Source organism: Cuculus canorus, chromosome Z (assembly GCF_017976375.1).
Source record: "Cuculus canorus isolate bCucCan1 chromosome Z, bCucCan1.pri, whole genome shotgun sequence".
NCBI lineage: Eukaryota > Metazoa > Chordata > Aves > Cuculiformes > Cuculidae > Cuculus > Cuculus canorus.
This window is the reverse complement of record NC_071441.1, coordinates 19,693,391-19,710,036: the sequence shown is the minus strand read 5'-3', so window position 1 is coordinate 19,710,036 and position 16,646 is coordinate 19,693,391. Positions and strand designations below refer to the sequence as shown.

Here is a 16,646-nt window from a genome sequence, read left to right as displayed (position 1 = left end):
ATATAATAGTAAATTTGCCAATTTTGTAGAGTAATGCGAAGCCTTCAGATGAAAAGACTTACAGAAGTGAAAATGATTATATATATATATATTATATATTATATATATAAAAATAAAACGTACCTAGTTTCTCATACTTTCAGAAGTGCTATTATTATTGTGATTGCTTTATTGCAATTTCTACCATTCACTTGGGTACTCAAAGCTGCTGACTGATTTTTCTCAAAGGCAAGCACATAAAAAACCCAATTATTATGTCTCTGAAATCAGAAGTCAGCTTTTTAGCCTTGCCTTCAGTGTTGAGTTCCCTTTTGCCTTTGCTAAGGATAAAACACTCCTTACATTATGCATTAATTAATTCAAAAATGCCTCAGACAAATGAAAGTGGGGCTATTTATGCGCTTCTTTTCACTGTTCTACCTTTCATTCCTTTATGAAATGCCTAAGGTTCATTGTAGTTACACACCACTACTTAATCTTATATCATTAATTGTATAATTACCTGACATCAACTAAACATAACCTGGAGAAAATAACAAATGTTATCGTTCAATCTTAATGTTCCACCTGTTCACCTAAGTTCTTACTAAGTAAGCAGTTTTCTTGATTTTATAAGAACAGGTGAAACCTCAACTCCCAAAGAGTACACAGCACTTACTCATAGCTTAGACAGCTTTATTTACTGGTTTAAATGCATTAAAAGTTACAATAAGAGTCCACCCTCCAGCCTTCTGCAGCTTTGAAGGTGAGGCAGGCTACAATAACGCTAAAGCCAAATGAACAATTTGCAATAAAGACATCTGAAAAGCAACCACACAGTAATAAATACAGATGCTCACCTGATACATGTAAGCTGTGTTCATCCCCAGATACTTTGCACCATATAGCTTTCCATCAGGCCACTTCACTTGGACAACCTCTCCCTCTGCAGGTGGGCCCAGCCTTTGGCAATCTCTGCTCTATTTAGAAAGAAGGATGGATTCTCAAATCACTGAGTGAACCACAACAGCGAAAATACCACTAAGCTGCTTTTTACAACTTGGTAATTGGAGGAGATTTATTACTATGTGTGTTGCAAGTTTTATAATACTGGCAATGGGCTAACAGAAGAAACGATTAGCCTTTATGAAAATGAAATACTGACCAAAGAAACACTCTCTTTACAGCTTGATGCTGCATTGGCAAGGCAACGTGCATAAAACAGATAGCTATCAGCAACTATTACACATTTACCCCAAAATTAATTTCCATCACACATTGAAAAAAAAAGATCACTAAATTGCAAGCACATACATGTAAAACTTTGTCTTTTACATATTCAAGTAACTCATGTTTTCTTAACCACAGCACATTTTTGCTACTTGTTGACTTTGCTGACTGAAACATATTCTGATGGATCAAACTATAAAAGAACCAGGTGGGATATTTTTTTTTCCCTAGAAGATATGAGGTAAGTTTTGTTGCTGTATTTTGGCCGAAATTCATGCCTGACTTGTTGAGCATGTCAGAACAGCACAGTAGTTGCAATATATCCTTGTTATGGTTTCTTTCACTCCACATGGCTCATTGGACCTGAACGACTCCTTGCAGATCATGCTGACCTCAAACCCCAAACAACAGCTGTCCATGTGAGGAAATACACTAAAAACTAGAAAAGATTGCATCAGGTCTTTGCTCACCAATTCTTTGGAAGCTATCTCTGCCCACACACCCCAAGAAAAGCATGTCTACTTTGTACCGACCATATCATAAGACCTATCATGTAAATCACTGCTAATTTAGTGACATTCTAGATCCGAGAGGACCTGCTTGGTAGTGATGTTACCTGAACTCACTGTTAAGATGTCTAGACTGGACAGAGAAAAGCTAAAGGCAAGGACTTGGGCACAAGGACTCAGTGACAAGGTCCTGCAGAACCTACTGTACTGATGCAGTACTATTATCATTTTCGAAATCTCAGATTCACATAGAATGATTTACAACAATACTCTACTTTTGAGTTCAACAGTTCACTTCCAAAAGAGGCCAACAATCATCATGGCAAAGTATTCAAAATGTGGGAGTAAAAATGCACCACACTGGTCCTTACTGGGAAATTATCTTGCTATATCATGCTAGCCAAATCTAGGCTTTATAAAGTATTTTTAATACATGTATCTTAATAAATGAATCTGATTCGAAACCTAAGAAAAGTGAAAAAATGCATTTTTACAGGAACACACTCTCCAGCTTGATAATATTGTCTCTGTCATCCTCCAGGAGCTCTGCCAAGGGGACAGGTCCAAAATATGCCCTGCCTATTTGCATGGTGATGGTTGCTGTGACAACCCGTGCAATGTGTACATCTACAAGTACAACTCTTCCAATTTGTACCCTTCCAATTCCAACATGTCTTTGGGGTTGTAGGTGGCATTGCTGTATTACCTGTCTTGTTATTTCCAAGACAGGCAGGGGGAAAGAGGAAAGGAGATGGGAGGGGGGAGAGGGAAGGAGGGAAAAGGCAAAGGGGAAAGGGGTGACTGGAAGGGGAAAGGATGGCTGCTGCCTGCTTTCCAATAGTGGAATAATTGTGACTTTTGAGGGGACAGGGATTGCTAGATACTATACTAGCTCTGACTACAAGTTAAATTGACTATATTTTTAATGCTCTCTTCTCAGTGATGACTGTCAAGATGGTTATTGTCATCACTGTACTTCTTCCTCTATCCTGCAATGGATGTGATCTATCTGAATTTCTGTAAATCCTTTGACACAGTCCCCCACAACATAGTTGTCTCTAAATTGGTGAGATATGAATTTGACGAGTGGACTGTTCAGTGGATAAGAAGTTGGTTGGATGGTCACATCCAGACAATAGTGGTCAATGGCTGGATGTCCAAGTGGAGATACGTGAGAAGTGGTGCCCCTCAGGGGCCCGTACTGGGACCAGTGCTGTTTAATATATTCATTGATAATACAGATAGCGACATTGAGTGTACCCTCAGTAAGTCTGCAAATGACACCAAGCTGAGTGGTGCACTTGTCAAGGATGCGATATCATCCAGAGGGACCTGGACAGGCTGGAGAAGTGGGCCTGTGTGAATCTCATGAGGTTCAACAAGGCCAAATGCAAGGTCCTACACTTGGATCGGGGCTATCCACAGTTTCAATACAGGATGGAGGACGTGATTGAGAGCAGCCCTGGGCAGAAGGACTTGGGGGTGCTGATTATGAAGAAGCTCAAAATGAGCTGCCAATGTGCACTCGCAGCCCAGAAGGACAACCATATCCTGAGCTGCAGCAAAAGAGGCATGGCCAGAAGGTCAAGGGAGCCGATTCTCCTCCTCTACTTGACACTCGTGAGATCCCACCTAGAGTACTGTGTCCAGTTCTGTAATGCCCAACATAAGGATATGGAACTGTTGGAATGGGCCCAGGGGTGGACCACAAAGATTGTCAGAGGGTTGGAGCACCTCTGCTATGGGGACAAGCTGAGAGAGTTTGGTTTGGTCAGCCTGGAAAAAGCTCCAGGAAGACCTTATAGCAGCCTTCCAGTACCTAAAGGGGACCTACAAGAAAGCTGGGGAGGGACATTTTACAGCAGCATGTAGTGACAGAATGAGTGGAATGGCTTTAAATTGGAGAGAGGAAGATTTAGATTACACATTAGGAAGAAATTCTTTACAATGAGGGTGGTGAGGCACTGGCATAGGTTGCCCAAGGAAGTTGTGGATGCCCCATCACTGGAAGTGTTTAAGGCCAGGTTGGATGGGGCCTTGAACAGCCTGACCTACTGGGAGGTGTCCCTGCCCATGGTAGCAGGGGTAGAACTAGGTGACTTTTAAGGTCCCTTCCAACCCAACCTGTTCTATGATTCTATGATTGTATGATGCTATTTATTGCTAAAGTGCAAAAAGGAGTCTTGCCTAAGTGTTTTAAAGCAAACTTTTAATATGCATCACAGAAGACAGCAAATTTTGTGAAAACAATCTATCAACAACGTCAAGCCAAACATTAATTTTCCAAGAACAAAAGCCCAGCAAGAATTGCTCCCTTTGCACCTCACACAAGAAAAAAAATCTCACAGCTTCTCTAGGATAGCTAATGGAATTACTCATATGGAAAATTAGACTTCTCTTGCAAATAACTAAACAAATAACAATCCCATTCTTCATGTATCACAACAATGTCTTAGTCTATGCAACAATGGGAAATCTGTACTTAATATTTTTTGCTCATTTCTGCGAGATTTCCTACCCTTTATTTTCATATACATAACCATTTTGGATGTTTTCTTTTTACTGGAAAAATAATTCTCACCATTTCTTAGGCTGACAAAAGTGCAAAAATGCAACCTCACTTTTCTCAGTCATATAATGAAAAGTCAGATATCAAGATATCACAATCCTTCAGCAGTCTCATACATTGGCTCACAAGATAGTGTGGGCTCAATCTACATCCAGCTTGTAAACCATGTACATTTCCTGTACAATTATATAGTATATTTTCTTCTTCACACAAGTGGACAAAATTGTGCCTATCTGTGCTGAAAAGCCGATTCACTTAAGTGTTGAGTTTCACATTCTAGCATGGTCAGCTATAGAAAGTTGCTCAGGGACATGTCCAGTTGGGTTTGAGTATTATCAAGGATGAACACTTCACCACAGTGAAAAAGCTTTTCTTAAGTGAAGGAAAACTCCATTTTAAGAAATTGCCTGTATTTTAGTTGGTACTTGTTGTCTTCCATCCCATCATTCTATACCAATGAAATGTGGCGCCACTCGCTTTATTTACCCCATCACATATTTACACATTCGGATAAGATCCCCCAAGCATATGATTCTCTAGGCTGAACAGCCCCAGCGCTGTCAGCCCCTCCTCATTTGACAGATGCTCCAGTCCCTTCATCACTTCCATATTTTTTCACTATATTTGCTCCTATATGTCCACATCCCTCTTGCACACATGAGTCCATAACTGGGCACAGCTACGTCTCATCAGTGCTGGCTTTACAGCCATTCAGAAAGTTTACAAGTAAAAACCTCTAAATAACAATATATCTAAAACTTTTCTTGCTTATTACAGGTGATATTTTCTTGTTTCAAAAACATTAATTTTGAGGCTCATTACATGCACTGACCTAAAACAGTGAGCTATTCATTTGCAGTAGTTGTTGCAAAAATATGCTGAAATATTGTGTTTGCCTCTTAATGCTGACACTAAGGAATTCTTGTGTGCAGCAGTACAGATAAAGTAGACATTTTTGCTGGTTTATCCTTTACATTATTTTTGGTTTTTACTGCAGATTTTTAACAATACTTTGGCTCATTAAGGCTAGACAGAACATTTGCAAGTAGCAAATCCAGCTGCAGTGGCAGGGTGATGATGGTTGACATAGACAACGAAAAAATGTGGAGACACACTAAGAAAAAAAGAGGGAGAAAGGCTGCACCTGAAGGATGCACTTGAGTCCAAGAACTGTGCAATGATGCAGGATTCCCATAATTTGAATACAGTTAAAAGTGATATGTTCAAATGCTATTCTAAGTCAAGTCTAGAAAGTATATATATTCTGATATAAGATGAACTTACAAAAAATTGAGACTAATTGAGACTGTCAGAAACAGGTGTTCCTTGGATATCTGCAATTGTATTTTGATAATGTTTTATCTGGAAATTTTGTTATTAATTCAGCTATTTCAAATTCAACCATTATTTTTGTAATTAAACACATATAAAAGCCTTTGATTTCTACTAGGTTTGATCCAAAGAAGATACACTGAAAACAAATATCTTCAGTGAATTCACAGGAAACAGAAAACTCTGTGCTGCAATCCTCTAAGTAAACAGGGCTAAACGGGCTTATACATTCAGGCACTGGCTAAAGGAAGCCTGCAAATTAAACTGATAGTAGAAAGGGTACTGTAGTCTTTCATGTCAAGATTGTAGTAGGAAAGGATGAAATTATTCTCTGACTACAAATATCAGCCAGTGTTAATTTATGGAGTGTCTGGACTGACAGATTGCTAGACATAGAGGAAATCTTAGAAAGGAATATATTGATATAGCCAAATTAACATATGTGAGTGCTTAAAGAAAAACAAGGTTTTCTGTTTGAGGGATTCTTCCTCAGTGAGGAAGGCAGAAGTTGAATAAAAAATAGCTAGAGATTGCAATACATTATTTAATAACACTTCAAAAAAAATCTTTTTCATAGTAAATAAACGAAAAGCAAAAACCTCATAAAAACATTTCAGAATATTCTGAACACACCAAACTTTACCACTTCATTCCTGTAGAATCTAGCAGCAGGAAAAGTTTTTCATTAGCTTGTACAATGTTCTGCCTTTCAACAGTCAGCTTATAGCTCAATGTTTGATCTTTCAGGAGCTTAAATAGAAACATATCCTTCCAAACCTGATTCAGTCTTTGGTGGATGTGGTACACTGTTGGTGAAGAATTAATTCCTTTAACTTAAAGGAATGGTCATAAAGGTTAATATTTTATTTAATACTGTAGCAATAACGTTGGTCATTCTATCTCAAGAATTTGCTTTAAAAGAGGAAAATGCAGCCCATATGGCATATTTTAGAGGAGGTATAAACCCAACAGTAGTTAAATATTTAAAACTGTTGCTAGAAAAGAATCACATTCAAATGGAAAAATGCCAATACCTGTCTATTGAAATCAGGGGCTCTTGTTAATTTTTTGATGATGTAATCCTACTCTTACGCAAGAGACATCAGAAGAGTTGTGATGATGAAGGTCTCTGATTCGATCCCACATCTGATAACCTAGATTAGTGTGCCTTGCTTTAAAAGCTGCTTTTGCCTCCCATTCATACTTCTGCATGAGCATTCCATGGAACTTCTCCTACTAGAATGAAGAAAAACAATCTCCATCTTGATCAGATCATAATATTTTCTGAGCAAGACTACAAAACTCAGCTGTCACAGCTGTGCTGCTACTGTGGGCTTAATAAAGAAGAGGAGAATGAAACATTGCAAGGTAAAAGACAATTTGAAACCTTAAGTGGCAGTCTGAAGACCCTCCTCTACAGCTGATGAATATTACTGCAGATGAGTTTTCCCTGAACATAGCCCTAAACCACTCATATAAATAAATATATGTTTATATTTACATGTATCTCAATACCATGAAGGCTAAGATTTCTTTTTTCATGTATTAAAAAAAAGGCAAAAAACTTGGAGAGACATTGAAGAAAAAGCAATCTATTGTACTCAGTATTAAGTGGGAATATTTTCAGCAATTGGTTCACCGTTGAAGTTCACTCTTATTCACCACTAATGTATCTGAATAAACATAATTTTTTCTCTTATAGCTGTACTGTTTTACAAACCTGAGGTTTATATTCATAAGCTGGCATCATTTAAAGTATAATGATTAGTTAGACATGCACAGTAGCCTCTTACTTTTCTGAACCATTTCATTCTTCTGGAACTTGTTAAATAATTTTCAAATCTACCATACCCATAATATTCATTTCCCATGAGGGCATCTCTACAAAATCCACAACATGAAGCATCAAACTGTCATTAAGCATTAGCCGAGACAGCAAACATAATCAGGCTGGCAGCTCTTTCTGTGCAAGAGGGTCTAATTGAGCAGCCCCTATCCTATGAACAAACTCAGCAACTCCTATTTCATTTTCCTCAACACTAACAGAATTGTTCGTCTATTTAACTGGCAGACACAGTGGCGAGCTCTGTTATTTTTTATATCACTACGGTTTAAACTGTATTAAAAACAAAATATTTGTTTGTTTAAATTGTATTCAAATTATAGCATTTTTCTCAATGTCACTTAGCAAAAAAATCCGCATCTCCTTGACACTCCTGGGTTTTACTTGCTGATTTGCACTGTTGCCAAAACAAGGCACAAAATGCCCCATTGTTTATTCAAATTCTACACGCTTAGTGGATGAAGGAAAGACTGTGGATGTAGTTTAACTGGACCTCAGTAAACCCTTTAACACCATTTCTCACAGGATTATGTTTGAGAAACTGGCTTCCACTGGCCTGGATAGGTGCACCCTCTGCTGGGTAAAAAACTAGCTGGATGGCCGGCCTCAAAGAGTGGTGGTAAATGGAGTTAACTCCAGCTGGAGGCCAGTTACAAGTGGTGTCCCTAGGGCTCAGTGCTGGGTCCAGCCCTGTTCAATATATTTATCGGTGACGTGGATAAAGGATTGAGTGCACCCTTAGTAAGTTTGTGGATGACAGTAGTCAATCTCCTTGAGGGTAGGGAGGCTAGCAGTGTGTCCAGGTGGCCAAGAGGGCCAGTGGCACCTTGACCTGCACCCAAAACAGTATGGCCAGTAGGACCACGAAAGTGATTCTGCCCCTGTACTCAGCATTGCTGAGGCCGTACCTCAAATCCTGTGTTCAGGTTTTGTCCCCTCACTACAAGAAAGACATTGAGGTCCTGGAACGTGTCCAGAGCAGGGCAACAAAGCTGGTGAAGGGGCTGGAGAACAAGTCTTATGAGGAGCGGCTGATGGGACTGGGCTGAAGGAACTGCAGTTGTTTGGCCTGGAGAGGAGGAGTTTGAGGGGAGACCTCATCACTGTCTACAACTACCTAAAAGGAGGTTGTAGCGAGGTGAGTGTTGATCTCTTCTCTCATGTGACAGGCAATAGGACAAGAGGGAACGGCCTCCCCTGCAACAGGGGAGGTTCTGATTAGACATTAGGAAAAATTTCTTCACCAAAAGGGTTATCAGGCACTGGAATAGGCTGCCCAAGGAGGTGGTTGAGTCACCATCCCTGGAGGTATTTAAGTGCCTAGGGATATGATTTAGTAGTGGACAGGCACGGTAGGACTTGATGATTGCAAAGGTGTTTTCCAATCCAGCGATTCCACGATTCTATGATTTATGAAATTCTTGTAAAATACCACTGATGGTATAATTGACACAAATAATACAGAGCTAAAGTTGTTATGTGTGGCTCTTGTGACAGGTATAATGAGCTAGCACATATTTCCAACCCTGTTTTTGCTATATGGCTCTTTAATGCCATAACAGAATGAAATACACAGAAATTGTATAAATTATTTTCCTTTATGGTAAAGGAACAGTACAAATAAACACAGAACCTGACTGGCATTATCCTTCCTGGGATGGTATCAGTTTAAAGATAGTTTAAATGTTAGCTCAAAATGCGTTTGTAACAATTAGTTTAGCTGTATATATTTTTTAACCTTTGCAGTTACAGTATTTCTGTAGCATACAACATCAAAACCCTGTAGGAAGACATATTCCAGTAAATCAATCAACAGCAGTCTTGCAGGACAACTGTTCAAGAATCCATTTTGCTGTGGTTTTCTGTATCAGAGGGTTCTTGTGAATCTCACTGTGTTACAATTTGGCAAGAAGGAATAGCAAAAGGCACAGCTAATCAGCAACATGGCTTCAGCCTAACAGTGTGACTGGCAATCCAGATGCTTCCATATTGTTCCAGCCCTGATGCACAAGGGCCATTGCACAATACTGTAGTCCTCCTCTTGGCAGACTGAAAGCTGATAATCTAGACTTGAGGTTTCAGAGATCAAAGACAAACAGACACCAAAAAGATGAATTAGAGCTAAATCAGACTCTCAGTGAGTAGATCTGGTCTTCTTATCCTGCATATCTACATATCTTTATTACTATTGCTCCTCTTATGTTTGTTTGTAAATTTATACACATTGTTCAAATCAAACCGCGAAACAGAAATTGTCCATTTTCTGTCATTCCCTGCATTTATTACATCAAACCTCAGTATCAATCCATCTAAGTACAACTTGCATGGAGCAAGCCTTCTTATTGACTCATATGGGTTTTTATCCTAGAAATTCCATGGTTTCTGAAAACTAAATTAAAATTCATGCATGGTCTCCAAAACTAAATAAGTAACACCTCTATCCTCTTATCTTGGAGAAACTGAAATTTGTTTCACAGCAAATTCTACTCAGCATCTTCATTTCAATTTACAGCAAACAAGCATTCTAGAATTCATCACAAAATTAATAGTTACTTTACACAACACAGAAAAAATACACTAAGTACATCTGATTTTCACTGATAAGAATTAAGTGTTTTTCTAGTCCCCAGATTCACGACATGAAAAAATCCAGGCCTGATTATCGGGCTTTCGCACAGATTTGGTCCTCTCACTGACTCAAGTTGAACTGCAGCAGTCATTTCTAAATTTTCCCTTTTAACTAGGACCCAAGTTAAATTTACTGTCCTACTTCATTGCTGCTAGGGTACTTACCATGAGACAGTGCTCTCTGTATTGACAGAAACCAGACAAAGAAGGTTTGAAAGGGAAGGAGTGAAGAATTAAGCACAGGGTGACCATGCTGTCAAGAAGAATTAGCTCTTGCTGTACACACCCAGGAGATTAAAAGGCTCCCATGGCAAAGCACGAAAAGTACCTTGAACAGTCCTAAGGATGGAGCTGCAATGTCCCCAAGGCCATTCTGCAAAGGCACTTAATGCAAGCTGTCTCCATCTGCCTACTTTACTTCAGCTAATATTAACTTACAACATGAGCACTAGTGATTAAGCTTCCACAGTCATGCTCACCTGTGATTGTTTCATAAGGATCAAAACTAATGTGATTGCAACTAACACCTCTGATTTAGAAAAGCTTGTCATAGTGACAAATAACGTAACACAGCTGAAAACAGTGAATATATCTACCAACACCATTAAAGCAGAAGCAGAGAAACAAATCGTGCAAACTCTCTGAAAACAACCGCTGATCTCAACGGACTGACAAACTGTGTTTTTCTCTGGGCAACTGATAGTATACAGTAGTTGACACAAATTTTTAGAAACACAAAATTAGGTTTCATATGTTCCAAGACAATTTGAATGAAAAGGAAAGTGGTAGCTCATTTGCCACAGCCAGAATTATATTTAAACAGGAACAGCAATTTGCACAGTGCATTAGCATTTGAAAGAGCAGTCCTGATTCCCAGGAGTGCAATTCTGGGTTTGAATTGGTATAAATTCAGTAAAATCACCAGATTAACAGAATACCTACTGTAATTCAACAAATGTAGCCTTGGAGCACAGAATGCATGGCACAAAAATACTTTGAATTTATATATAATATGTTGTCCTCAAAATGGTACTGAATCTTGTCTTATAAACTGAATATATGCTTTCACCAAAGGGAAACTGGAAGTCAAATTGAACCATGCATTCCTGAATACATCTGAAAATTCTTACTTTCAATTCAGCTTAGAAAGTTACTATTTCAACCATTATATAGCCTTTCAGCAAAGTAACAGAAATAAATGCGTAATGCTTATTGATAGATGCAGAATTGCCCAAAGGGGGCACAATTCAACCCTACATTGCAGCACATGGCTTAGGATGTTCAGGGTGGCATTGGGCATTACACTAAATAGCAGCACAGAGGACTCTGAGGACGCCCTAATTTGGGATGCAATACACTCTTATGGGACAAAATTCAGTGTCAGTAGTAGGAAGGTGAAGATGGCAAGGACATCAGGATGTCTGAGTCACTGTGCCTGACTAAAGTACAAGGCTCCCCTAGCACAGCAAAGAACGTCTGCTTACACTTAAAGTTAGATGAGACTCTGAAACCTACAACGCTACCTCATATTCTGCCCACCTATATATGCTGGTGAAGTCCTAAAGTTTGAAGATCCCAGTAAATCAATTGCAGTCAGGCAAGTACAAAGAGCAACACATATTCTCCTCCTGCCTCTGCCTTAGGTCATAACACACAGAAAGGAAAATGCTCATTCACTTCTCCCCAATCCCATCACCCTGCATAAATGTGGCACGTCTGGAAAAAAATAAAAAAAAAATAGGGTGAGTTACCAGATCTGAAAATCCTATAATTCCTAGGTTACCTCAGAAAAAAAAGTGGGAGGGGTAATAACGCTCTTACCATATTCCCAGTAGCACCTTCTCATCTCAATGTTTCCAATGCAACTGCAGTGATTTCACTGTGCTCCACATGTTCACCACAGCTTTACTCATTGTGGTCCCAGACATGGATGCACACTCTTTGCAAACACCAGAAGCATTGTAATATATCTCTCTCTCTCACCTGCTTTACTGCAAAGTTAGCTATCTTATCATAAATTGCAAAGTCATGGATAATCTTCCATTTTGATTCTCTTGTTGAGCTGTGGGGCATTAGGTTCAATCAATCTAAAATCATTATTGATAAGGATCCATAAAGTCTTCCATTACAAAGTGGAAATGACATTACACACAGGAAACTGTGTAAAGATAATACTTACATTGGAAGTTTTATTTCACCTTTAATCTGTCCTATGTTTTTATGCTTATCTATTCAGCTGCCCCTCCTGTACTGTAACAGGAAACAGAGAAAAAGCAAAAGCCACAGAAAAATCACTTCTCTTCTCCATAATGGAGTAAAGGGAAATTAATTCACTTAAATGAATATAGTTATTGTACTGTACAACGTAAAGTTTCACATTAGAATCAGACTATCGCATCTTTTGATGTTTTGCAGCTTCAAGAGTTAAGCAATGGAATAAAGGGCTCCAGTCTCAAGCCTTAGAATTTAATCTTTGCTTAATTTCATTTTAATTTATTAAGACCATGGTTTTAAAAACAGGAATTAATTTGTGTTAGTATTCGGAAAATGGAAACAGTTATTTACATGTCAAAAATATAGCATTCAGTGCACCAGAGCAGCAAAACCAGTGCAAAAGTTCACAGTTACAAAACCGTGTTAAAATCAATTTCTTAGCTCACACAAACTTGAAATAAATTATTCAAAACATATAGAATCACGGAAACATAGAATAGTTTGGGTTGGAAGAGACATTAAAGATCATTTAGTTCCAACCCCCTGCCATGAGCAGGGACACATCCCACCAGCTCAGGCTGTGCAAGGCCCCAATCTGGCTTTGAACACCTCCAGGGATGGGGCAGACACAGCTGCCCTGGGCAACCTGTGCCAGTGCCTCACCACTCTCATTGTGAAGAAATTCCTTCTTATGTCTAGTCTAAATCTGCCCCTCTCCAGTTTATACCCATTGCTCCCAGTCCTACCACCACAAGCCTTTGTAAAAAGCCCCTCCTCAGCTTTCTTGATTGTAGCCCCTTCAGGTACCCGAAGGTCACTAAAAGGTCTCCTTGGAGCCAACAGCTCCATATCCTTCTTACGTTGAGGATTCCAGAATATATAAATATTTAACTTCTTGGAGTATTTCACAGAACAGGAATGCAAAACTCTACACAATCCTTACAAATCTATCTAACCAAGAAAAGAAATCCAAGTTTTCTCCTCAGATCCATGCCATGCAGCTCTCAAACTTTCAGATTTTTTCAGAATTGTCTGTGAATGGTCACACCACACATATTGCTGAGTAGTAAGTACAACTATGCAGCAGGCATATGATAATTTTATAATGCTGTAAGGAAAATTGTGGCAGTCTAACACGAGTGGCGCATTATTCAGCTCACATACTCAATATTGTCTCAGTTAAGAAATAACAGAAAAGGTTGCTAAACCTATTATACTTCATTAGGTCTCTTTTCCCACATTTCACAACTAGTTCTGAGGACTTTTTAGCTAAGTTTATACCAACACCAAAAAATCTATCCTCTTGTTATCTTCAGAAATGCATTGCTTGCTTTTTTGTTTCACATTCTCAGAAATCACTGGTAATGCTGATACTGGAGTGGATCCAAAGTATCTACAGATTGCCTACAAAGAGTGTGAATTCAGCTATTCTTGTTTCCTTAGCCATTCTTTACAGATTTACATGCTAGTATAATAAAACTGAACAATCAACTATTATTGTCTGTCAGAAATCTAACGGTTCTTGCACAGATACAAGGATGCAGCTAAGCACTACTATTTAAAGTTCTGATTTGAACAGATAGACACGCAGAAAACAGTTGTCAGAAGAGGTGAAGGGAGAAAGGCATACAGAAGAGAAATCACTGGAAACAGTGCTCGAAACTAGTGAGGGGTTGAGTCATTTAGAATGCCAGACAAGGCTGATGAAGGAAAAGTTACCTATGTATGGTTTGTAGGACAGATTTTCAAAAAAACACAGTGTATTTCAGAAATTACTAGGTCTAATCTGTTTTTTATATCCGGGGGAACATTAATGGACTGTCATACTTATATGCTACCCCGGTATTTCTGAACGTCCATTGTTCAAGTTGCACGGTTTTTCCAAAACAGCAGCAGAAGTATTAACATATACAGAAACCAAGAAGCTGATAGAGTGTCCACACAGCCATATGCAGATACTTATTTATTGCACCAATGAAAGGCGGTAGTCGTGGACAAAGTTACTAGGGAGAAGTTCTTTTAAAGATGCAAGACTTTGTTCTTGAAGCTTCATACTGAGCACTGGCACTCAGCCCCCAAAAGTGCTACTTTTTCTAACCTGCACATGCAAAAAGTCCCATCTACAAAATTAAGGTTTTAAACTAACATTTCCTTTAGTTAGCCGGTGGTGGAAATAATTTTTCAATAACTGTACAGCTAAATCTCATTTGTTCTGCGTTTCAAAGGAGGATGAAGTAAATCTGTTCCATCTTACATTAGCCTAACAATAATACCCTTGGAACAATGTGTATTCAGCCTAAACCCTTGGCATATTCTTTACCCCAATTAGTTCACCTTGTCTTGGGCAACTCCTAATATTATCAATGTCTATGCAGCTTCAAGCTCCTGTCAGATAGCCTGTATAGACCATTTGGAACGTCAGCAAGTCCAAAATCATTAAGACCAGACAATCGGCAAGCATACGCACATAGTATGTCTATACATTAGAGTGTGGGTCATGAGATGTCAAAGCTTTCACATCATAATTTTGTTAGGGTGTAAAGTGAGCATTAGTGGATCGGGACAGAGGTAGAGCACTGCAAAGAAGATCTCTGGCTTTTTTAAGTAGCTTCTCAAATGATATTGCCATCATACAGGCAGGTTTTTCTTCAAACATCACCGACTAAAATAAGTTCAATTTTATTACAAACAAAGCAGATGATAATGATTTTGGGCTTTGTGAAATTTAGATGCACACAGTAGGAAGCTTTAGCATGACTTTTTTCAGGTAAAGTGGTGTCCACTTCAAAAAAACAAGTGGCAGACAAAAAAATAATAATCAAGCAAGATGTTGGATGGATCAAGCTGACACATGCAAAAATAATTCATTTACTCATGGAATGGTTTGCGTTGGAAGGGATCTTAAAGATCATTTAGTTCCAACCCTCTGCCATGGGTCGGGACACCTCCCACTAGACCAGGCTGTTCAAGGCCCCACCCAACCTGGCCTTAAACACTTCCAGGGATGGGGCATCCACAACTTCCCTGGGTGACCTGTGCCAGTGCCTCATCACTCTCATTGTGAAGAATTTCTTCCTAATGTCTAATCTAAATTTTCCTCCTTCCAATTTAAAGCCATTCCACTCATGCTGTCACTACATGCCCTTGTAAAATGTCCTTCCCCAGCTTTCTTGTAGGTCCCCAAATTCTTGTTTGACCTTTTGACAACTGTAGTCCAAATGTCTTAACCTGAACTAATATATACCTTTTCAAAACTATGTTTGTTGGAATTTATCAGGACCTCAAAAAATTACCATAATGTCATTCTGCAAAACAAAGTCATGAGCTCCTTAATATAGCATCCAAGTACCCTTCCAAACACATATCACTTCCTCAATTCTTAATATGCTCTTGCTTGTAAGGAACATTTACAGCAGCATTTCATATGCTACAGTATCTCTTAAGATGGTATTCAATTTATAGATCAAATAAGTAAAGTCCCTCTTGGGTTGTGGGCATGACAGCCCACAGATCAGATTTATCTTCTCAATGGAGAACCTCTACATTTATACTTAACAGTAAACTAAAATACAGTGTGGGTACGTCTTTGCAGCAAGCATAATTACATGATTTTTGTTCACCTAGTTTGCTTGATAACTGCAAGGTGACACCATGACAGCAAAGAACTTTGTGTGTAAACCTGCCACTGGAGGACCAGGGTATTTACTGGGGCAACTGACATCTGGCCTGTTGGGCAGAACAGTACTCCTCCCGATGCTGAGCTAGGTGCTGCGTGACAAATTACAGAGCCTTAATCCTTCAAAAAGTGGCAAGTGGCACGCATACATGCTGTCTGTTGGTAGCAGTTACTCAAGACTGCACCATATGCACTCCCATTTGTGTGCACGCACTATTAAACTAACTGCTAAACCTGTCATCTCACCTCCTTGAAGAAACTATGTACTATCTTCCTTACTGCAGTCTTTCTATGACTTAGAGAGGAAGTTGTCCTGCTGTCTTCTTCCAGAAAAAAAATTGTACTCATATACTTCTTTGTATCCTCTTACAGCTGCTGAGTTGAGAGGAAGCTTACTGGTTAGCACATCCACAAGCTATCTAATAGGTTTAAACACTGCAGTTGAGGAGTGATTATTCTAAGAAATACTGACAAGGTACAAATCAGGTAATAACTTGAAATAAAAAAACATACATAGCTATGCTTATATCTAACACCTATACTTTTAAAAAAAAAAAATCTGCTGTATCTAGCAAATGCTAACACAAACCAAGAAAAACACATATGAGAAGAGAACAATGTATATATCCTGCTTTGCTAGTTATTGAATGTTTACACACAAACAGA

At 38.9% G+C, this 16,646-nt stretch overlaps 1 protein-coding gene across 7 annotated transcripts in view; it reads right to left on the bottom strand.

The window, feature by feature from the left end:
* Positions 1–16,646, bottom strand: part of KDM4C (lysine demethylase 4C) — a 254,076-nt gene that overhangs the window by 11,794 nt on the left and 225,636 nt on the right. For all 7 annotated transcript variants that reach the window (XR_008447639.1, XM_054053462.1, XM_054053459.1 and 4 more), the window contains one exon: positions 840–959. Coding sequence is in view for 6 of the 7 variants with exons in the window: in XM_054053462.1 (XP_053909437.1) it covers positions 840–959 (120 nt within the window). In the remaining variant the exon portion in view is untranslated. The remainder of the gene's footprint in view (positions 1–839; positions 960–16,646) is intronic.